This window comes from Schistocerca serialis, chromosome 3, assembly GCF_023864345.2.
Source record: "Schistocerca serialis cubense isolate TAMUIC-IGC-003099 chromosome 3, iqSchSeri2.2, whole genome shotgun sequence".
Taxonomy (NCBI): Eukaryota; Metazoa; Arthropoda; class Insecta; order Orthoptera; family Acrididae; genus Schistocerca; species Schistocerca serialis.
Genome location: NC_064640.1, coordinates 257,181,244 through 257,205,779, shown reverse-complemented (window position 1 = coordinate 257,205,779; position 24,536 = coordinate 257,181,244). Strand labels below are relative to the sequence as shown.

Here is a 24,536-nt window from a genome sequence, read left to right as displayed (position 1 = left end):
AAAATCGCTTCACCAGACCACGAATGAGCTGCTCAATTGTTATATAATTCTGACGATACAGATTTTGCTGCGAAGTACGTTTTGGTTCTAATGAACTGATGGTACATACAGGTGGATATTCTACTGAAATAAAAATTGAGTCGTTTCTGATGCCAACAGTACAATCAACGTTGTTTCACTGAAGATTTGTTAATTTATGGAATGCTCCGAAGCCCGCTACTTGGGGTGGAAACTTCCTTGTGGCACTGAAAATAAAGGTCAATGCGGATTATAAACGACAGTGCGCGCACTGTATAAATGAGATGCTGCATCAGCTACGTTGTTGTTGTTGTTGTTTTTGCTGTTGTTCTTGTTCGAGAAAGGATCAGATTTTATGAACGTTCAGGAATACCTTTGTACGTTAATTTACTATATCTCTGCTCCCGAGATTGGAAAAAAGTAGTTGGTAAAATACCTGAAAAAGGGTTGGGGTCATCAGAACTGCAGTTAAAACCTTCCTAATGCCCTACATAATTTTTAATACTACGTTAAAGCAATGGATAGTATAATTAAATTGTCCGTGTATTGCACCGTATTCTATGCTAGCGTTTCCATATAAAACGATAAAACTGATTTATTCAAGACGAGAAATTTATTCCATTAAAGGGAACACCCAATGAGAAGACAGGACACAAAATGATTTTGCAGTTGGAGCTAAGCTTGAGACATTTGTAATGAAGAAAGCCAGTCGTGTTTAGATTACCGCAATGAGCAGTGTCTCCATTACTGTCAACAGAAGGAGTTCTTGCGAATGAGATCGGAATTCACTTATCTCCGTAATTGAAATTGACCTCCTCCTGCATTGTAATAACGAGGGAAGACATGCGACAGTACATAATAATTCTGTAGTTCTCCCACCTTTTTATAAAAATATTCATACCGTGAAAGCAGATATTTGCTTTCGATCAGCTCCCAATAATTGTGCAGGTCCAAGAGTAGGTTGTACATCCAAGACGATGATGTGATGTATATAGTAGCCCTTCGAGGGCTAGTTTCGTAGCACCATGTATAAGTTTCTCTATCCTGATGGTGCTGCAATGATTCTAGTAAAAACTACTCACGTATAGTTCAAATGCTAGATATAACACTAGATATTTCTTCATCTAACCAAAAACAATGTTCGGAGATGTAAGTTTTTTTTCTTTTAATAGCATCTTCACGAGTGTCGCTTTGAAACATCGGCAAAATTGATACCTTTATACATTTTTCTTCTCTGTGACTTGGTCAGACTATAAGCAAAGTTTCCTGGTTCAATCCTCGGTCAGCCCTACGATTTTTGTTACTTATCGTTTTTTTCTGACAGTAATTTGTGTTTGTGAAATTCATCTAGTTGCGCCGTCGTTCAGAATGTGTCCCAAACTGGATAAGTCGTAGGAACAACGCCTAGTAAATTAGTGAAGTGTTAAAACTAACCTTCGCCTTTTATACCTTTAATAACTTATGTAGTTTTTTAATTCCCTGATAGGTAAACAGAAAAATGTTATCCCCCTCCTCCCACTCCCTATCAAATGGCCACTGAATATTTCAAACGAAACTATAGCATAAAATCAGAAATGTTTTTCATTTCGTCGTGTAAACTATAAATGAAGAGGCAGCCATTTGACAAGTAGTGACATGTCCCATGGTGGTAGTTCCTCTTACAGAAAATAAAATAACTTAAGTATAATGTATGTCTTTTGAACAGTTACCAGGTGTTGGGACTCGTAAACAGATTTCAGGCAACCACACTTATATGATCATTTCCAATATTATCTGCTTTTGCTATGAACGTATGTAATAGGCAGGTGAGTGGTCTTGTACTAAATTACTTTTACCTGCTTTTACAGTTACTGTGATTTCTAGGTCACAAACACTTCAAGCAAGTTAGGGAGCCATATAAGTAGAATGGCTAAGAAAAACCAGAATTATGAGTAGACGAAAGCATGTATTTTGTTTTTACTTTTGACTGCAGCGTATATCGTGATGCCTTTCTGTTGTTCAGACACAGTTGTAATAGTGGCAAAATGCCAGTATCATAAGTATGACTTAGTAATCTTCAGCATTGCATTCCGAAGTTAGACGCTTAACGTGGGGAAAAATAAGAGGTTATGAAACGTAATTTTTTTCCCCACGACTAGTAGCGAATGCTCGCGCGCTGCGGGCTGGCGTCCGGTAGTAATGTTGGCCACGCTCTGTGCCAGCTGAATCAGCCCTTCCGCTAAATGAGTTTTCCCATTACATCCGCAGAAGCACGGGCCCCTGTAGCCACCAGCCAGTGAATGAACTTTTAAAAGTATTCCAGTCACCTATTTCACAAAGCGTGATATTTTCGCGACGGATGCAACGAAGCAAACATTTTCAACACGTTTTACCCTATGGAAAACAATATTAGGAGCCCCTCTATTGAGTGTCGGTAGCGTAATTCTGATTACCACTAGCGAACAGAATTTGAAAACGGCTTAATGCATTGGTGTATTCACTAGAAACCAGTTATTTTTCCCAAATGCAGTTCAGTGATGGGAGCGTATTTAAGGGAATAAAACAATGCTCCTCTACAGTACATACCGTGGACAGGAGCCGCTGCTGGTTAATGTGATGAGTCGGAGCAAACATCACACGTGCAAACCTGTTATCAAATCAACACCATTGCTTTGTTCGCTGGTAGTGAGCGTGACAATGATGTTATTCACGTGCGAATATTTGTACATAATGTATTTTCATAATACTTTCTCTGTGGGTTAGTTGCAGAACTCACTTCAGGTACCCAATGTGAAAATGGTTCAAATGGTTCAAATGGCTCCAAGCACTATGGGACTTAACATCTGAGGTCATCAGTCCCCTAGAACTTAAAACTACTTAAACCTAACCAACCTAAGGACATCACACACATCCATGCCCGAGGCAGGATTCGAACCTGCGACCGTAGCAGCAGCGCGGTTCCGGACTGAAGTGCCTCGAACAGCTCCACAATGTGACCGGAAGGAAATTTTGTTTACGTGAAATGCGCAATTTTTCAGTTATAAAATATCACTTTATTGAGAAGCTAGTTCAGAGAGAAAGGTATTATATTCAGACATCACGCGAAGTCCATCAAAAATATGTCGACAGAAGTTCTGTTGGAAAGCTTGTACTCACTGACAGTGATACCCTTTTCATTCGAAAGGTTTAGTGGTAAAATGTAATTTTTGAACTTCACTAAACTGCCAGGATGGAAATATCAAATTGAAGGAAGCAGAACATACAGTGGATATTGACTGTTAGTAAGTGCATCCGGAGTCGTAACATTTCGGAACTAATTCGTAATTCACCGAGAAACTAACATGAGGTCCTCTTCCCCCTAATTTGCTGCCTGGAAACAGATTTGAACAGTGTTTCTCCAGAATGGCTAAAGCATCTTAACAATCATTCGGGCGTTATGCAATGAGTAGCGAATATGTAATTGCTTGTCGTTTGTTTACGTGCAATGCGAGCAGGCTATCATTTCACTCTGGAGGTTTTGTTAGATAGCGCCAGACAGATGCGCCTCACTGGACTTGAAATGAAGCCCTGCATCATCGAATGAAAGTTCGGAGGTCCATTCTTACTTCATTTGGTTGCTGCATTACGCTCACGTCCATTTGTACTATCTGATACCTGCTATTAACAAAGGTCTCGTGTGAAATGTTTGAAAAACTCTGCTGACAAGACGCTAGTTTGGACCCGTAACACCGAGCGAGGTGGCGCAGTGGTTAGCACACTGGACTCGCATTCGGAAGGACGACGGTTCAATCCCGCGTCCGGCCATCCTGATTTAGGTTTTCCGTGATTTCCCTATATCACTTCAGGCAAATGCCGGGATGGTTCCTTTGAAAGGGCACGGCCGATTTCCTTCCTCATCCTTCCCTAACCCGAGCTTGTGCTCCGTCTCTAATGGCCTCGTTGTCGATGGGACGTTAAACACTAATCTCCTCCTCCTGGACCCGTAACACAAGGACACAGGTAATAGAGATCAAAATGAAGTTAGTGATAGCATCTTAAACTGTAAGCATGGTATTGTGGTACTTAAATTTTTGAAATCAGCAGCAATAAGTTTCCTATGTACAAAATATAAGTATACCCGAATATAGAATCAGCATTCACACTGTGAGTTTGGGATGGTTAAGAGTTTAGCTTTGAGTCCATTATTGAAAAATCGTACCTGCGGAATGGAATTTTTCATTTTGAATGCTGAAGTCTGGAAATTAGAACTTATAGCTATTTTCATAGTGCAGTGTGTGTTTCACCCATTTCATTAATTTTTTTTACGTCTCACTATGTGGGCGACTTGTCCTAAATGTATCGATAGATTCCATAGTGCGTGTTCTAAAACTTCTATCATTCATAAGTGTGTGAAATGCACCAAAAACAGTATTGATGTTACTGTTTTTTTTTTTTTTTTTTTTTTTTTTTTTTTTTTTTTTTTTTTTGTCCGCTTGCCGTCTAACGTCGCCCAGAAATGGTTATACACATATGTTATTAGTGCGAATGGCTTTATTCTTCTTGTTATTTTTATGGAAGACTTCGCTCTATTACGTTATGGTGAGGCCCTCTTACGCAATGATTTCAATTTCACATTTAATTGTAGGAACCATCTTCTTGACTTTCATTTGAGAGATTCAAAAATGGCAAGTACGTGCAACAGCTGATGTTAAAAGTATTCCATATTTTTAGGTGACGTCTAGAACCAAATATACACACAAACGTCTAGTAATTGTGGGCTCTAAAATGCAAACCATCTGAGCTATTATCACTTGTTTATCTTCGCTACTGTAAAACACATCCTTTTTACTGAGAGTTCAGCGTTTTCCATATTTTGAGACTCAATAGTGTGGATCAAAACAAGAAAAAGATGCGTAGTAAACATTGGCTCTAAAATGCACACCTTACGAGCTGTGGGTCACAGTCGAGAAGGCGAACAAGTACGCATAATTTTAAAGCTATGCATTTAGAGCCCATGTTTACTGGAATTTGTTTCGGTCCAGAGAATGAACGAGTGTGGCGCAACATGTCTGTCGAAAGCCACCGTTGTGGAATGGTGCGCCAAATTCCGTGCTGGTCTTGATTCTCCACAGGACTCAGGTCGATCTGGAAGACCAACCTCATCCACTGAGGACAAGTGGGAGGCATTCGAGCACCCGCCGTATAGTCCTGATCTGTTCTCATGCAATTATAACTCCTTTGCTCCTTTAAAAAACGCTTTAAAGGGTCGACTATTCTCGTCGGACGAGGCTGTGCATCAGACAGTTACGGATCTCTTCACGAAGCAGGGCACGGTATTTTACTTACCTGGTATCCTCAACCTGGTGCATCGGTGGGATGGTTGCCTCTATGCTCAAGGCGACTTGGCCTGACAGACATACCGATTCTGGACTGTACGGGCTTCGAATGGAAACTTTCTGATAGCTGCGCTGCCTTATTTACGTGCGCGCGCACACGCAACTATTTTTCAGCGTAAAAATTCGAATGAAAATATTCGTACGTTCTGAAAGTGTTTCCTGGTGTTTTCTGAAGGCACTTTCAGCGTAACGTGGCAGTATGGCGGAACTCGTGTTCACTGCACCGGAAGGAACCAACTAGACGATTTCGTACAATCTTAGTGTCAGTTCAAACAAGGTAATTTATAAGCGAGAAACAGCAGATAAACGGAAGGGCGGAAAGGGCTCGCTTCATTTGGCGGGCCTGCAGTCGGGTCACGTCTCTCAAGCAGAGCGTGCGCATTGCCCTACATAGGGCGGCGCCGCTTAACGGCGGACCTAAGAGGGCGCTCTTCCGTATTCCGTTGTCAATATGAGGCCGCGCCGGCCACCTCAACTTGACTCTGAATTCTTTATTTCGGCCGTGCTGCGACGAAAGAAGTAGGAAGACTCAAAATCTGGTGCACGAGTAGTGCTTGTTAGGGCATTACCCTACGTGCAGAACGCAACCAATGTCCTACAGACTTCAGCAGTCAGTTGTAAATATTTTTAAATGAATTTATGGAAGAACAGCTGTAATGATACTGATCCTATAGAGGTTTTTGCTTGATGCGGGAAGCTTCTTAATTTCGCTGCGAAGCCCCTTAAAAATTTAAATGATTCCGCTTTTATTCAGTAGAAATCGATAATATTTGAAAGTATAAAAACTGCGGAACTGTATAATTAGACATTACTACAAGCTATATTAAATGTAGGCAATATAACGACAGATTGTGTTACTTGCTGATTTTTCTAAATATACGATACACAGCGAAAACTGCTTCCAACTAGCTTTCCAAGGCTCAAGTAAAGCGCAAAATATATAGTAGTAAGATAGTGAAATTTGTGATTTTGCCTGGCGTCTAATTGCACATTACCTGCAAATACGTTTTTAAGATACCTGTACCGACAGTTGGGTATAGCGTGTGTATGACTTCAATAGCTGACCAATTGTCACGATAGGCTGTTAGAGAAGCGTTTCTATATAGTCAAAGCAAAATGGCATTTAATAAATCCGATCACATAAATATAGCTTACGTTTAATGTGTCAGGTTATCTGTTACTGCAAAGCTGTAGATTCTGTGGACTCAAAACTGATAGGAATTTTTAAACATTCGTACAGATCACATTTTTGAACCACATTCTAAATTATGTGCTCATCTATTAACAAATTTATGCTACTAATATTGTTGTTTACCTTTATTAAGTAACATTTCACTAGCATTCATGCATTAATAGCTCGAAGCGTCTTAAAATGTTACGCCGAAATATTAATACCATTCTTAAAGACGACGAAGAGCAGTATATTTATTTAATCGACACACTACGTGCGTGTGCTGTTGGTGTGTTAGTAGTATCATCGTTTTCATTGTTATTACGAAGCGGGAAATTTTACTCTTGCAAGTTTCCTTATTTTTCTTTGTCTTGTAACCATATGTTTGTATATGGTGTGACCTTGTCCTTGTAACAGTCTCAACTGATTTTTTTTTAAGTCACTGTACCTACTCAGTATAATGCGCGCACAGGTCTTACTGAGCAGACTTCGTAGACTTAAGAAGCTGGTTTGATGTCTTTGCTAGGCTGCAGTACGTGGCTATAGTATGCGCCGATATTTGGCGTCACGAATGCAGTTTGTATGTGGTTAATAGCTGTGAATTAGATGTACAAATTGTGTACCGGAAGTGAGAGTTTTGTTCATCTTGTTTGTTGATTTCTGATGTTTTTAACGGTAGACCCTTCTGTAGCAGTAGCTATCGTCTGCAGAGGAAATGTCAGAGAAATTTGAATGACACATACCTCTAGTAGCAAGTGGCGGGTCTCCCCTTTCCCCTTGATGACGGGGACAACGCATCCTGGGTCAGATATAAGGAAGGGGTTGGGGGAACCGTCGTGCTCAACCGTTCACAATCCGCGTCGATCGTATAAAACTGAAACCAAAGTGCACATACCTCGCTGTATGGCGTCGCAAGTTTACTCTATAGGATTTAAGTCTGCTGATACGGAGGGGCCACACCGAGAACCTCAAGTTCGTAGGGCCGTGCATTGTCTTGCTGGAAGTGTAAGTCACCTGAAGGCGAACAAATGGTACAGATGGCTCTACGCACTATGGGACTTAACATCTGAGGTCATCAGTCCCCTAGACTTAGAACTACTTAAACCTAAGGACATCACACACATCCACGTCCGAGGCAGGATTCTAACCTGCGACCGTAGCAACAGCGCGGTTCCGGTCTGAAGGGCCCAGAACCGCTCGGCCACAGCAGCCGGCTGAAGATGAACAAGTTAATGAACATCATCGGGTAACATGTTCCTGCGTAGATTGCTGAAAACCTCATGTAAAGATACCTCCCTCTCCCCCCCCCCCCCCCCCCCACACACACACACACACACACACGAGAAAATAGCTACAATACCTGGGTAAAAAATGCTGTATTTCCGGAAGGAATCGGCTCGTTTGGTTCGAAAGGTACTCTTACCCGCCCTCAAAGACTTGTAGCGTGTCTACGACTCTCCTGCCGAGGGGAAAATTTTCCTTGGTTTCATTGCCCAACGACGGGTTTTCTTCGTTGCTACTAAAATCTTTGGCCTGTGACTTGCTGTATGCGAAAGTATACATGTAGGTAACAAATAGCATCGTGGTGGTTGGGAACGGTATGCTTCATTGCCGGCTCCAGCTCTGAAATGACGAATATTATCCAACACTGTGGTCCGTCTAGCCACTGTGACAATCCACAGCGGAGGGTGTGTCTCGGCGGTTGTTTTCCCAGAACCGCGGCACACCCAGTGTCTGCACAACACCAGAGATAGAACGTCACACGTCGGACATCCACGGTCTGTATAGCATTCCTGTGGACATGACGGAATCTGTTGGAGCGCATCTAAGAGTGAGAGGGATAAAAAATTATCACTATTTACTCATCAATACGAGGGGGAGGAAAATGGAATAACTATGTAAATTGATTGCAGTATGCGTGCCTCAGACTGATAAACACAACTTTAAAAAGCATTCGTGGCTTTCAGATCGTTACCGTTTGCTGTTCATTTTAACCTTCTATGCGTAACGTCACCGAGACCATCGTGGACCCCAAATTGAACTGAAAATTTGATTTCAGTATGGTGTAAAGTAAATGTACCTAAGTAACCTCGGCCGTACCCCAAGGAAGTATTAAGGGACCATTATTTTACACGATAAACAGGCAGTCATTATTTAATGGTTTAAACATTGCAGCACAATCATTGGAAGCAATCCACGTCAGTAAAATATCTAGGAGTATTCGTACGGAGCGATCTAAAGTGAAACGACCACTTATATCTAACCGCGGGACCGTCAGTGTCAGACTGAATTTTATTGCAAGAATCCTCAGGAATTTTAGTCAATCAGCAAAGGATGTAGATTACAAAACCCTCATTTGACCTCCACTTGACTATTGCTCGTCATTATGGGATCCATACCAGATAGGATTGATGCAGGAAATAGAGTAGATTCAGAGAAGAGTGTAGTGTTTCCTTACAGGTTAATTTAGTGAATGCGAAAACGTCACGGATATGCTCAGTCAACTATAGTGGCAGATACCGCAAGAGGGGGCGTTCTGCATCACTGTTGCTTCTGAGAGTGTACATTTCTAGAATAATCAACAAATATACTGCTTCCTTCTATGTATATCTCACGAAAAAACCATAAAGGTGAAGTGAGGGATTGGAGCTCATATGGAGGCTCACCAGCAATTGTTCTTCCGGCGATCCGTTCGCGATTGGAACGAGTAAGAGGAAAGAGACAGGGTACACGAATTCCCGTCCACCACACACCGTAATGTGGCTAGCAGTATGTAGATGTGGATAATTAATAATGAAAATAATTATCGTCAATTATCAATTATATGGCGAGTCAATCATAGAAAACATCTCATTCATTTATACTGGTATAATCAGGAAAACCGCTATTTTTTTAAATTCTGAAAATAGTGATGCTCTCACTTTTACATGTCAGTGGTTAGCGACGCAGTCGACGAGAGATCCTGATATGTGTGTAATACAGAACTTTTTTCGTAGTAATAGAGCTATGTCACTCGAGGAAAGGTTTTTGCAGCCTACTGATGCAATCAAATTTTATCTGGAGATTTAAGAGCACAATTCTAGAGTAATAGCCGCATGGGGGACTGCCTTTGAAAGTGTGCGGTAATAGCCATCCAGGGCTGTTACCACTTTTCACCCTCATCATCGTGTCATTTCATTTACTACTGTTAAAATAGTGTTTTGAAATGTTTTATTTAAAAAATTGTTTGCGATTTGAATTCTGCTGAATTTGTACTTCTGACCACACTGTCGACGGATCATAAATCTTCCTCGTTCATTCTGCGTAGAGTACTTTGCGTTGTTTCATATTGATTTATCACCTCGTTTCAGTGCTGATGGTAACTGCTGCTGCCGCCCCTGATTGCGGCCAAGATGAACTACTGGGCTGCCTCAAACCAATAAACCTTCTCAAGTACGTTACGGACAGAAGAGAACTGGATGAAGTATGTCGGTGAGTAAATTTTATGTTCCCTTATACTGAACAATGTTGTTACTTCCACGAATGGACACAATTTCCAAATTAAAGTTCGTTTTACTTTTAAAAATACATTTTTCAATGAACAGGACTGAGTGTTCATAATGTGAAGGTCAGTGGAGTTCGCAGTCTTTCCATTTTTATGGAAAAAAGGATTCGAGGCGTGGAACTGTACATCAGTGCCAACACTAGAACTAATGAGTGTAACACTAAATTGGCGTAGTTGTGTGAACTCGGGTGAAAAGTGCTGTAGTAAACTGCTGCATTTGTAGAGTATTCCGTAGTCAAATGAAGTCATTTCACAAAAGTAGTCTCCACACCTTCTTACAGTTGCTATATTGAGACCAGTCAGTTCACTTGATGTAAGTCTTCACGTCCTTAGAGACGCAAAATTGACTCACTCTTGATAAAGAGTTACGCTATTTAATATAGCAGTTCCTGTTAACAAGACTATTATGACATAAATTGTCCGTATGGAGACGTAGTGACTGATATACCGCAATAAAAATTATGAACGATAGAAACAGAAGCATCAGCTTCGATTTCGAGGCAGTTAAGCTGTCATTCGCTGCAGTAAATTATAAAAATCTCTTGAAAACCGAAACAAGACTGCCTGATTGGACTGAATTCAGTAATGCTTGGCATAATAATAAACTAAATCCAGATGTTCTACGTTCGGTTGCTCGACAGTTCTGCTTATTTCGCATGAGAATTGGTGTGACTATTCCACTTAGAGACATAGATACAGAGCTAAATACGGTTAACAGACAACAGTCTGGGATAAAAACTGTAATTATACTACTGGCCATTAAAATTGCTACAAGACGAAGATGACGTGCTACAGCCGTGAAATTTAACCGACAGGAAGATGATGCTGTGATATGCAAATGATTAGCTTTTCAGAGCATTTACATAAGGTTGGCGCCGGTGGCGATACCTACAACGTGCTGACATGAAGAAAGTTTCCAACCGATTTCTCATACACAAACAGCAGTTGACCGGCGTTGCCTGGTAACACGGAACGCCGTGCTGGATCCCAACAGCCTCGTATCACTAGCAGGCGAGATGACAGGCATCTTATCCGCATGGCTGTCTCGATCCCTGAGTCAACAGATTGGGACGGTTGCAAGACAACAACCATCTGCACGAACAGTTCGACGACGCTTGCAGCAGCATGGACTATCAGCTCGGAGACCATGGCTGCGGTTACCCTTGACGCTGCATCACACACAGGAGCGCCTGCGATGGTGTACTCAACGACGAACCTGGGTGCACGAATCGCAAAACGTCATTTTTTCGGATGAATCTAGGTTCTGTTTACAGCATCATGATGGTCGCATCCGTGTTTAGCGACATCGCGGTGAACGCACATTGGAAGCGTGTATTCGTCATCGCCATACTGGCGTATCAGCCGGCGTGATGGTATGGGGAGCCATTGGTTACACGTCTCGGTCACCTCTTGTTCGCATTGACGGCATTTGAACAGTGGACATTACATTTCAGATATGTTACTACCCGTGGCTCTACCCTTCATTCGATCCCTGCGAAACCCTAAATTTCAGCAGGATAATGCACGACCGCATGTTGCAGGTCCTGTACGGACCTTTCTGGATACAGAAAATGTTCGACTGCTGTCCTGGCCAGCACATTCTCCAGATCTCTCACCAATTGAAAACGTCTGGTCAATGGTGACTGAGGAACTGGCTCGTCACAATACGCCAGTTACTGCTCTTGATGAACTGTGGTATCATGTTGAAGCTGCATGGGCAGCTTTACCTGTACACGCCATCCAAGCTCTGTTTGACTCAATGCCCAGGCGTATCAAGGCCGTTATTACGGCCAGAGGTGGTTGTTCTGGGTGCTGATTTCTCAGGAGGTATGCACCCAAATTGCGCGAAAATGTAATCACATGTCAGTTCTAGTAAAATATATTTGTCCAATGAATACCCGTTTATAATCTGCATTTCTTCTTCGTGTAGCAATTTTAATGGCCAGTAGTGTACTTTTGTTAGAAGACGATGGAACCATGTCACTACACACACACACACACACACACACACACACACTGGAACCGCTTGCAGGCGCTCCTAAATTAGTCAAGCAGTTGTGTAACGCAGTACTTCTGGTTGCCAGCGAAAGCTACCCTAGTAAAGAAGCTTTTTACTGCAAAAATGCACCACAGAGATAAACACGTCATTAAATTGCTTCAGAGACGTTTTACGTTACTGGAACGTTATGCATCTTGATAGACAAGAACTGCTACAGGAGTAAGGAGGAAATAATTCTGTAGGGAGAAATATTACAGAAAAGTTAAATGGAAACATTTATATGTATGATAGTGGAAGTATTTCAGTTTACCAAAATTGCCATGTAAATTGTATATAGGGCGAATAAAATGTCTCGAGGACTGCAATATAGCACCACTCCGACGCGGATACATAAGCACCGACATGTAGGCAAGCGATTAGTTTGGCAGTTGTCTTTCCGAAGCGCGTGTGGTCCATGTGAAATCGTGAACTACGGCGATGTTGTTAACAAATGCGTCCAAACTGGACCAATGTGGTTTCTCATTCTTTGGCTGCCTAAGGACAAACACCGGTAGGCATCCATCGGAGAAGAAAGAATATATATGGGGCAGCATGGCTGTCGAAAATCGCCTTCTTGGAATGGTGAGCCAAGTTCCGTGCTGGACGCACGTCCTCATATCGTAAATGTTAGGCACGTATAGCGCGTGTGGCGCGACGCAGCGCAGCGCGCGTTTTTGTAACATCACAGATTCAAATGGGACCGCGCAAATTGCGACGCGACGCGACTGGGACGCGACACGCGCCTGCGCCAGGTCGCGCGGCCTTGTGGTTGTGGCACAGTTTCTCGCGTCGCGCGTGCCTCGCTAGCACCGTGGGAAAATTGAGGCGGGGAGCGGAAAAGTAGCCCGGCCATATGCTCACATCGGAACGCTACTAAATTTTATTGTTTTTGGCTAGTGTTTCGTTTTTCGCCATTTAAACACCCCAGCTTTCTTCGATAGTACATTACAGTTTTCTTTCATTTATATTTGTATTGTTTTGTTTTTTTCTGTCAAGAAAAATACATACTTCAGTAACTGATAAGCCATTGGCCGCTGGAATTCTATCATATGCCTCCGCGATGTTTTCAGATCGCAAGAAGGGACAGAGGGTAGTGAATAAGGAAGCAAGGAATGTTATAAAATCATGTGATTAAGAAGCAAGGCAGGAAGGTAAAACAAGGTTATCTTCTCGCTGCCTAGTATGCTGGCGTATCTGTACGATCTGTTACAAAAATTTAGAAAGGTATAATCTCCACAGGTGTGATCCCTTTGTGCTCCTCGCAAAAAGCGTCCAAGATCTGAAGTATAGGCGTCTCACTGTGATTACTTGGATATGGATGTAATACGACACACTGTACTACATGCATGTGAACATCACATTTCCACTGCAAGCTAGAAACAGTCGAAAAGCAGTCACAAATAACACTGTTTTAATTGGTTCGCCGTGATGAGAAAAAGCACTTAAATTGTTGCATGCACATTATCAGCATTAATAAACTAATTATACAACAGGCTACACAAATGAAGAAAATGGTCGGTATTATCACGAAAGTAGAAATATCCCAAAAGAGTGTTATGATTAGATATATTTAATTTGTTGAAATGTGCTGCTGACAAAGGCAGATCTACTTTCATGACAATGTTTTTCGAACTCCAACTCACAAGGCACACATGGCTAGTAGCTTGTGCATTCCTGTCGCGCGCATTATCCTCCGCTGCTGACAATACACTGACCATCGTCTTGTGCAACAGATCAATTGTTTATTTTTCTCAATAACTACTATTTTATTCGCGATCACACATTGTTTGGCAAGCCGTAGGTGAGTAACCAGTATTTGGCATGTGCCTATCATTCCGCCTGAAGGAACGCCCGTCATTATTTTAATACTGCTCAGATCAAGAGAAGGAATAAAATCCTTTGGTAAGTTTCCATTTCAGTCGTTCAGTGTTGAAAATACGATGAGTTACGTGGATTCCACCAAAATTCCAACAGAATTGGCAATCTATTTTTGTGTGAGTTGTTAACCTTCTCTCATTCGAAGAAGCATCACCGTTTGTGAGTAACGGCCACATTTCTCTTGGTGACTGGTTTAATTGTACTTCCTTTGTCACAGTGTAATTTGCCAAACTCATCTCACAGCAGCTATTGAGACAGAATTCCGAAACGGAGGGCCTCATTAAACAAGTAATTGGCAATCACAGAGCTCAGTAGCTTACGAAAAACCTCAGTGTCGGTTTGCAGTAACATAAAAGAAGAAATTTCATGTTTATTTTCATACTAGGAAGCTCTCGTTTCGCTAGCAGTCGATAACTCTTGAAAAATTAGTCACTGGAGTGAAATAAATAAAAGGGAAGTACTGATATATCGCCACAGATAAGAAAGTTCCGTGTGTTTAAAAATTGACAAAACACTCTGCTTCTTGTGTGCTATCATTCGCCAAACTTTATTTTCGATGTCTCTAGCTGTTCAGGAGATATTAGTGATGTTGCGAGTATTTCATTCTCGCGGATGAGAGATCGGAAGTGACCGCGCTACATATGATCCGTTTTCTGGAGATTGGAGGCAGGTAGAGACCTTCTCCCAAGTCTAAACAAAAATCAACATCTTAGCTAAATTTCATGTGCAGCAACACATGGTGTAATACGCACCAAACGCAAAATCATAGCAACCCCTAATTTTAGTTGCAGACTTTTCGAGTTTTGCGTAGTGTCTTACAAAAATGTGTACATCACAATAAGAATTGTCATTAGCGAGATGATGGGCACTTCACCACGAAGCTGACATATGACGCTACTAGTAAGGCAAAAATCAAATGTTTTCAGTGAATAGTTTCTGTAAAATCGTTTTAGGAAGATAATAAGTTGCGGCGCTTCGGTTCTGTCAGCGCAGAGCGTCGCCAGTCGGGGCGTGTGAAGTATGATGTACGCGTCGCAATATGCGCTGGACCCGTGCGGCACGTGCGTGTCTCGCTGTAGTGTCGTGTCACGTCACACGTGCTATACGCGTCTCAATTTTCGCCTAGCCTAAACGAAGTACTCACGCCAACACAAGTGGGACACATTCGCCACCCGCCCTAGTGTCCTGATCTTTCTCCATGCGATTAGCACACCTTCGGTCCCTTAAAGGAATTGAAGGATCGGATTCCTGTCGCACGAGGATGTGCAGCAGGCAGTTACGGACTTCTTCACGCAACATCATGCCGCGTGTCACCAAATGGGTACCTCTAACCTGGTACATCGGTGAGATGATTGCCTGGATGCTCATAGCGATTCTGCGTGACTGGCATACTGATCCTAGACACCATTATAAATTCCTGTACTCGCCTCAGTGAAAAAGTGTCAACAATTCGCGCATACCAGGAGGGTTTGTACACTGAGGTAACAAGTCGTGGGATACCTCCTAATATCGTGTCGGACATCCTTTTGTCTGGTGCAGTGCAGCAACTCGACGTGGCATGGACTCAACAAGGCGTTGGAAGTCTTCTATAGAAATATTCAATCATGCTGCCTCTGTAGCTATCCATAATTGCGAAAGTGTTGCCGGAGCAGAATTTCGTGTACGAACTGACCTTTCGGTTATAACCCATGAATGTTCGATAGGATCCATGACTGGCGATCTAGGTGGCCAAATCATTAGCTCGAACTATTCAGAATATTCTTCAAATGCCGGCCGCTGTGGCCGAGCGGTTCTAGGCGCTTCAGTCTGGAAACGCGCGACCGCTACGGTCGCACGTTCGGATCTTGCCTCGGGCATGGATGTGTGTGATGTCCTTATGGTGGGAAGTTCTAGGGGACTGATGACCTCAGATGTTAAGTCTCATAGTGCTCAGAGCCATTTGAACCATTCTTCAAACCAGTCGCAAACAATTGTGGTCCGGTGGCATGACGCTGCTGTTTGGGAACATGACGTCCATGAATGGCTCCAAATGGTCTCAAGATAACCAAACATAACCATCTTCAGTCAATGATCGGTTCACTTCGACCAGAGAACCCAGTCCATTCTATATAAACACAGCCCACACTATTATGGAGTCTTCACCAGTTTGTACTGTGCCTTCTAAATTTAGGTCAATGGCTTCGTGGTGTGTGCACCACACTCGAACCCTACCTTCAGCTCTTAGGAAGTGAAATCGGGACTCATCTGGCCAGGCCACGGTTTTCTAGTCATCTAGTGTCCAATCGATATGGCCACAAGCCCAGAAGAGGCACTGCAGGTGATGTCGTGCTGTTAGCAAAGGCACTCGCGTCGGTCGTCTCCTGCCATAGGCCATTACCGCGAAATTACGCCGTTCTATCCCGTCGGGTACGTTCTTCGTACGTCCTACAATGATTTGTGTGGTTACGTTATGCAGTGTTGCTTGATTGGTAGCACTGACAACGATACGGAAACGACGCTGCTCTCGGACGTTAAGTGAAGGCCGTCGGCCACTGCGTTGTCCGTGGTGAGAGGCAATGGATGCAATTTGGTATTTTCGGCATACTGTTGACACTATGGATCTCGGAATACTGAATTCCTTAACGATTTCCGAGATGGTATGTCCTGTGTGTCTAACTCCAACTACCATTCCGCATTCAAAGTGTGTTAATTCCCGTCGTTCGGCCATAATCACGTCGGAAATCTTTTCACATGAATCACCCGAGTACAAATGACAGCTCCACCAATTCACTGTCCTATTACACCTTGAGTACGCGGCACTACCACCATCTGTATATGTGCATATCGATATCCCGTTACTTTTGTCATCAGAGTGTGTAGCTGACGCAACCCGTTGTTATGATTTACCTGATCCCCAATTAGAAATAGAATGATTCATTCCAGCTGCTTATGTCAGTTGCCTTGTCAAGCAGAAAATGCCCATTCTCCATAAAAGAAACGTTTCAGGAAATCGGAATTACACAATGCAAACCATAATCAGTGTCATAATAGTGGTTTAATGCCATAAAGACTCCTATCATTTTAGTGATACTTCTAAGCAGCGAAGCAACACATCTTGAAGACCAGTTATGAGACTCCAGTGGTAGGACTCCAGTGATAGGCAAAGTTGCAGTTGCAGATGCAGAATGCAATCGTCACCGAAACTTGCAGCCATATGCAACTTAGAACATAAATTACCTAGAGACTGTCACTCAAAGGCGTATGCTTAACAGGCAAACTAAGGAAGAACAAAGCAATACATCACTCCCAAAATCCTGTCTTTCGTAAGTGAAGCATTCAATGATGAGTGTTAGTAAATAAAAAGAATGTAATCAAAATCGTGAAAGTGCATGTATCCAGTAATGTCTGATGAATCGGTGGAAGACATATCTAATGATGATAATCACGGTGAAGTGTGTCACAAGAAACGAAAACGTCCCTTGACCATTCCTAGCTCCCCCTTCTTCCCCAAAAACTTGCCACCTTGATAGAAGGCGAAAGGATAAGGGGCACGATAAAATGTCACCCATCTAGTGCTCCATGGGGCAGTGAAATCGGTTCACGATTATGTGGAGGAATTCAGCCTTTTTGTCACATATGAGGCCTCTGTCTCTTCGTCTCAAGAGACACATGGAAATATACAGATGCTCTTGTGTTAAAGGTTGACAGTATTCCCGAAGCAATCTGTTGCTATTACAATGCATCTACCTAGTAGTCCGTTCTTTTCAACTTCCATCGCAGGAAATAGTAGACAATGAATCTCTCACCACGACCAGTAGTCAATCTTTTTTTTTTTTTGACACTTCACTATGCCCGGTGCGCTTATGGGGCTCCACGCCCCAGATGCCCTCGGCATCAAGCTGTTGAGGCCAACTCAAGAACTAGTATGCCTTATGAACACAGGTCAGAGCGTACATTTCAGCACGAGATAATTTTCCACTTTTTTTCTCCTGCCGCCACAGACATGGCGAAGGGAGGTGGTCGTTGATTTGAAGTGTAACTATTTCTAGATCAGGATAAACCTGGTGCGCAGTGTCCGAAGGAAAAACACTAAATTGGATGCTCAGCGAGATAAACTGGACGATGTACGGTCAACTCGATGTGTTTGAGTACCTACTATGCGTCCAGGAATTGGATAGATCACATCACGAAGATTCACCAAGCCGCATATGCGTCCGTTCAACTTTTCAGAACGACGACGAAATCTGCGTATTCTCTGGAGTGTAAAGATTCACTCTTAAACCAACGACTTGCTCAGAACCTAACAGCCATTCAGGTAACGAATACCAAATGGTGTCGGACGAGAGAAGATACACACAAGAATCCCTGAACTCCATAAATCGTTCCACGAAACCTTCAGTGATATAAGAGAGACTGAACAATTTCAGGACAGGGTGTAACGTGTCATATTAATGCTTGTAATGTTTCGCACTCTCCAGACCATGGTAAAGCACTTCCCTTGAACCACCAGAATCCAAGTTTCCGTAAGGTTTACGACTCCACTCCTTATGGTATATAACCATCCAGAAGTTACAATGAGGGACACCAGTTTTGAAATAAATACGAAATGAGTCTGATAGAAAGTGCGTAATGCCTAAGCAGGTGTAGATAGAGGGCAAATTAAAGTCTCTAAAGCATATAGAACTAGGAGAAAGGTAGATTCCGCCTATAATAAAAAGAGGCCTCTGGTGTATAGACAAGCAGACGTATGAACATTAAGAACTCAGATGGCAAGCCAGTACTAAGAAAAGGGAAGTTCAAAGGTTGAAGCAATATGTAGAAGACTTACACAACAAATTCAAAACTGAACGCAATGTTATAGAAATGGGAGGGGAAATAAATCATGACATGAGAGATGTGGTACTGCGAGAATGACTGGACAGAGGACTGAAAGACCTAAGTCGAGACTAGGTATCTGGAATAGACGACATTCCCTAAGGATGACTGACATTGTTGAGAAAAACACCACGTAAAAACTATTACACCTGGCATGCAGGATGTGTGAGACAGTGAAATACCCTGAGACTTAAAGAATAATGTAATAATCCCAATTCCAAAGGAGGTAGGGTCTCACAGGTATGAATATTACCTAGCCTTCAATTTCATAAGTCATGGCTTCAAAATACTGACACGTACTATTTACGGAAGAATGGGAAATCTGGTAGAAAGCGACTTCGGGGAAGATTAGTTTGGGGTGCGGAGTAATGTAGGAATACACACTACAGTACTGACCCAACGACTGATTTTAGAAGACAGCTTAAAGAAAGGCAAGCCTGAGTTTACAGCAGTCGTAGATTGAGAAATCTTTTTACAGCATTGACTAGAGTACTCTCCCCGAAATTCTTAAGGTAGCAGGCATAAAATAAAGAGCGCTAAAGCTTATTCCCGATTTTTACAGAAAGCAGGCTGAAATTTAGTGTGTCGGACAAGAAAGGCAATAGTTGGGAAAAGAGTGAGACAATGTTAGCCTATCAGCCACGTTGTTCAATCTGTACATCGTGTAAGCAGTAAAAGAAATTGACGTCGATTAAAAATAAACTAACTTTGTTCGCTGATAGTTCCAATTCTATCAGATGGGAATAAACCTTTAATAGTAGTAGTGCAGAATGGTTAGTGTCTTGAAAAGAGGTTATTATGTAAACAGCGATAATCACAAAACGACTGTTATGGAACGTAGACGAATTAAATCGGAAGATTCCGAGAGAAGTAGATTAGGAAATGAGACACAGAAAGTAGTCCCCAAGTTTTATTTGGGCAGCAAAATGACTGATGATGGCCGAAGTAGAAAGGATGTAAAATGTAGACCGGCAGTAGCAAGTAAGCGTTTCTGAAAGAGATTTGTTATCATTGAATATAAATTTGTCTTAGGGAGTTTTTCGTGAAGGTATGTCTTAGAGTGTAGCCGTATACGGAAGTGAAACTAGGGCGATAAGCAACTGAGCCAAGAAGAGGAGCTTTCGAAATGTAGTGCTACAGAGGAATGCTGAAGATCAGGTGGGTAGATCAAGGAACACATAAGGTACACAGAGAGACGTACAAAGGATTGACTAGTGTGGAGAGCAGCAGCAGACCAGTCTTAGAACTGAAGACTGCTACGATGTCGACATGTATCGAGAGATTTCTTGCCCTCATTTTTGGAATCAAAGTTATCTGATTGTCACATCTGACCGACATGAAAGCGCTCAAGGCGCTAGATATCTTACGTCCGTCAGTCAAAAGACATGTCGGACAGGCGCACAAACAGTCGACTTGGTCAGCTTTAGGAGGATTGAAATGTCCCTGGTGGATTTGTTCCTCAGATGGCAGCCATTGGTTGGTCCACGTTCGGAAACACTGAACTTTCCATGCCGATCCATTGTGCTATTACTGCTTGTGTAAGACGACACAGTATTCCTCGCTTGCCTTTAGACTAGCAGGTTCGCCTCTTGTGCCACCTAGTAACTTCCGCGTCACGCAGGGATACTTTCGATCAGATAGTGTAGCCCTATCTTTACACAATACGTTGACTAAATGCGTTTTATTTGTTGAAAAGTGGGCAGTTTCAGAAATTCGTCAGTATCCGCCATCAGTTTTAGCTCACAAGACACATGGTGCAAAAGTTACAATACTCTGTATTAAGCTGGACCTTCTCCTTAAGCTGTTGGGGGCGGTTTAGATGTGTTAGTGACTCTCACTTCTTAAATAAAATGATCACTCAGCGACATTAATCTGTACTGCTATTTTACATTCCATTTCTTCTTCGTATTACCACACTGCATTATGAATTTAATAACTTTGAAGACATTTAATCGTCCCTCCCAAAGACGGCTTCGTCATTTCGCCTTCTTGTAGTTACAGTTGAAATTGCTCAACATTCATAGCATCACTATTACATCAATGTTAGTTTTCCAACGATGAAACTGGATGTTGCGGAGCGATCCCAACCAGTGGCAGCACTATAAAAGGCGTTTTTTGAAATTGCCTCCCATTGCGTCACGTAAGTTTGAAATTTCGGTCAAAGGTGCCTACAACCTTCCTCTGTAACGGTGCAAAAGTGTGCCGCCCTCCCAAGTCACCCTCGGACTCAAGGACGCTTGAAAGAGCAAGGTGTTGACACATGCGAAAAAAAGGCCAGGACTCTAAAGTTCATGTGACGTGTAACGTGAGCTAGTGATGTTATATTAGCACCAAATTTCAGTTATTCTGCCCAGCGCCGCCGTGGACCTATCGCACGATGGGAATGTTGTCACGCCTTCTTTTGACAACTCTACGGTTGAGGTCAGAACCGCGACGCCCACTGTTGACATCACGTGGTTTTCTTATGGGTGGCCGAGGAAAACATTCCAGACACAACGCCGCTCAGAATCGACACGAAAAGCCTTAGGTTTTGGCATAAGACGTCAATGAAACCACCCCTTTCCTCCCCCCTGCGGGTCCGGGGTAAGAATAGGCCCGAGGTATTCCTGCCTGTCGTAATAGGCGACTAAAAATAGTTTCAACCGTTTCGGCCTTCCATGTGATGGTCCCCCTTGGGGTTTGACCTCCATTTTTCAAAATTCTACAGAAGTACGAGCCTTTTGGGGAAGGACGCCTTACGTGGTGTCTCACTCGTCCTCAGTGCAGGAAGACCTTGGCACTCAGCATTGTAACGGCGTTGTAACCACACCCGCTGTTCCTCAAATTGGGCCTAAACGCCTGATGGGTTGCACAAGTTGCGCCCATAGTGCATCCCCATCTGCACCTACGATCATGATGGACTTTCCATGGCACCCGAAATCCAGCATGGTAGCCAGCCCGTTGTGATGAGTCGTCACGTACCCTCTGGGTTGTAGCCCCCTGACAACACAGGGATTGTACTGCCGATACCTGAGCTGCACCCTCCCCACGTCGGCCAAGGAGTGGATGCCCGTCTCCTTGGGGCATCTGGACTCCCGGCAATGGTCATCCTGCCAGGTGGCCCTTGCTGAGGCTGGGTGGCGCCTGTGGGGAGAGCCCCTGGTCGGAGTGGGTGGTATCAGGGCGGACGTTTCACAGATGAAACGTCATCATGTATCGGGTCGCTCTGCGGCCGAGTCTTTTAAAAAGAAAGGTACTGTCTCTGGTTCTGGTTCTCTTGCCCCTTCCCCCTTGGCCACTCCCTGGGAGGAAGGACAGGCCCGCCGGCTTGGGGCGATGTACTTCCCCCGCTATTGAGTCTGTTCTCGGACCGATGGGGGGACGTTCGCCACCTCCAAGCCTATGTTCTGTGTCCAGCACATCGAGGACATCTTCGGGGAAATCGAGGCTCTCAGTAAAATGCGTTCGGGGTCCGTTATTATAAAGACCACCTCTGCCACTTAGTCGGCAGCGCTCCAGGCGTGCGACCGACTAGGGGACATCCCAGTGTCCATTGTCCCACATCTGGCACTGAATAGGACGCAGGGGGTTATTTTTCATCGGGACCTCCTGCTGCAATCTGATGAGGGGCTCAGAGCCAACCTGGAGCGCCGAGGCGTGCATTTCGTCCTGCGAGTCGAGTGCGGCCCCAAAGACCGTCGCATCGACACCGGGGCCTTTATCCTCGCCTTCGAGGGGGACGTTCTCCCGGAGAAGGTAAAGGTGATGTGCTACCAGTGCGACGTGCGACCTTACGTCCCGCCTCCTATGATCTGCTTTCGGTGTTTGCGCTTTAGGCACATGTCGTCATGGTGTGAGGCAGAGCCCCTTTGTGGCGATTGTGGGTGTCCTCTTCGTGAGGACCATACATGCACCCCACCACCTCGGTGCGTCAATTGTCCTGGCATCCACTCGCCTAGATCTTTAGACTGCCCCGCGTATCAGATGGAGAAGAAGATCCAAGAATTAAAAACTTGGGATCGCCTCTCTTATTCTGAGGCGAGGAAAAAGTATGACCACTTCCATCCCGTGACGTTGACAACTTCGTTTGCCTCAGTTGTGTCCACTCCTTCCACAGTATCCTAACCCCTATCTGTCCCCCCTCCACCTCCTCACCCCATCTGGGGTCTATGCCTCCGCCTCCCAAATCCCTCCCTTTCAAATCATCCTCCCTCGCAGACCCTGCCCCTCTGGCCCAGGGGCCACCCTTCCTCCTCCTCCTCCTCCTCCTCCTCCTCCTCCTCCTCCTCCTCCTCCTCCTCCCCCCCCCCTCCGCCACCTGAGAAGCGTTCCTCTTCTCAGGCGTCCATCGGGGAAATGTTCCAGACCCCGGCATCCGAGGTCCGGCGTTCGAAAACGGACCCCGCGCGTGAGGACGTTCTTCGGGTCCAGCCCACCATCCCCATGCCTCATTGGACTTCTCAGAAGGCCTCCAAGAAGAAGTCTTTATCCCCCTCTTCACCCCAGCGCATTTAGTCTGACGCTCCATCCGCGAGTCGCTGCTCCTGGCCGTCCTCAGTTTCGCCGGGACGCTCTGCTCGTCGGCGAATGATGCTGCCCCTCCTACGCAACCCGGGAAAGCGGCCGCAGCTGGCGACGACTCGATGGAACAGGATCCGCCTCCCGCCGGTTGTAGCGTTGTACCCTCGAAACCTGGCCCTCCGCGGCCGTCGAGGTGACCAGCTCTTCACCCGTTTCATTCCCCCTTTTTTCTGACTTGTGATGGCTTTGTTGCATTGGAACATAAGAGGTATTCGATCTAATCGGGAGGAATTACAACTGCTCCTCCGCCTGCACTGTCCGCTCGTCCTTGGTCTCCAGGAAACCAAGTTGCGCCCAACTGACCGTATTGCTTTTACCCACTATACCTCGGAGCGGTCTGACCTCACCCCTGTGGACAGTATTCCAGCTCATTGTGGGGTCATGTTGCTCGTTCGGGACGATGTCTATTACCATCCCATCCCATCCCATTGACCACCCCACTCCAAGCAATAGCTGTCCGTATTACTCTTTCTGCCTTTACTTTTTCCGTTTGTACCGTCTACACTCCATCGTCATTCGCAGTTAGTCGGGCTGACATGATGCACCTGATCGCTCTGCTTCCTCCGCCGTTTTTATGGTTTGGCGACTTTAATGCTCATCATCCCCTTTGGGGCTCTCCTGCATCCTGTCAGAGAGGCTCCCTCTTAGCGGATGTCTTCAACCATCTCAATCTTGTCTGCCTCAATACTGGCGCCCCGACTTTCCTCTCGGACTCTACTCATACCTACTCCCACTTGGACTTCTCGATCTGTTCTACCACTCTTGCCCGTCGGTTCGAGTGGTATGTCCTTTCTGACACCTATTCGAGCGACCACTTCCCCCGTGTCGTTCGTCTCCTGCACCGCACCACACCCCATCCCCACGCCCTTCGAGCTGGAACATACCGAAACTGACTGGGGACTTTACTCCTCCCTGGCGACCTTTCCAGACCACGATTTTCTCAGTTGTGACAGTCAGGTCGAATACCTCACGGCTGTTATCATCAATGCTGCCGAACGTTCCATTCCTCGTACTACCTCTTCTTCACGTCGCGTTTCCGTCCCCTGGTGGAATGAGGCTTGTAGAGACGCTATCCGTGCTCGACGACGTGCTTTACGCACCTTTCGCCGCCATCCTACG

The 24,536-nt window shown here is 44.3% G+C and overlaps 1 protein-coding gene across 1 annotated transcript in view; it reads left to right on the top strand.

The window, feature by feature from the left end:
* Window positions 1-24,536, top strand: part of LOC126470025 (uncharacterized) — a 181,322-nt gene that overhangs the window by 118,342 nt on the left and 38,444 nt on the right. The window contains exon 2 of the mRNA XM_050097509.1: window positions 9,894-10,014. Coding sequence (XP_049953466.1) covers window positions 9,894-10,014 — 121 coding nt within the window. The remainder of the gene's footprint in view (window positions 1-9,893; window positions 10,015-24,536) is intronic.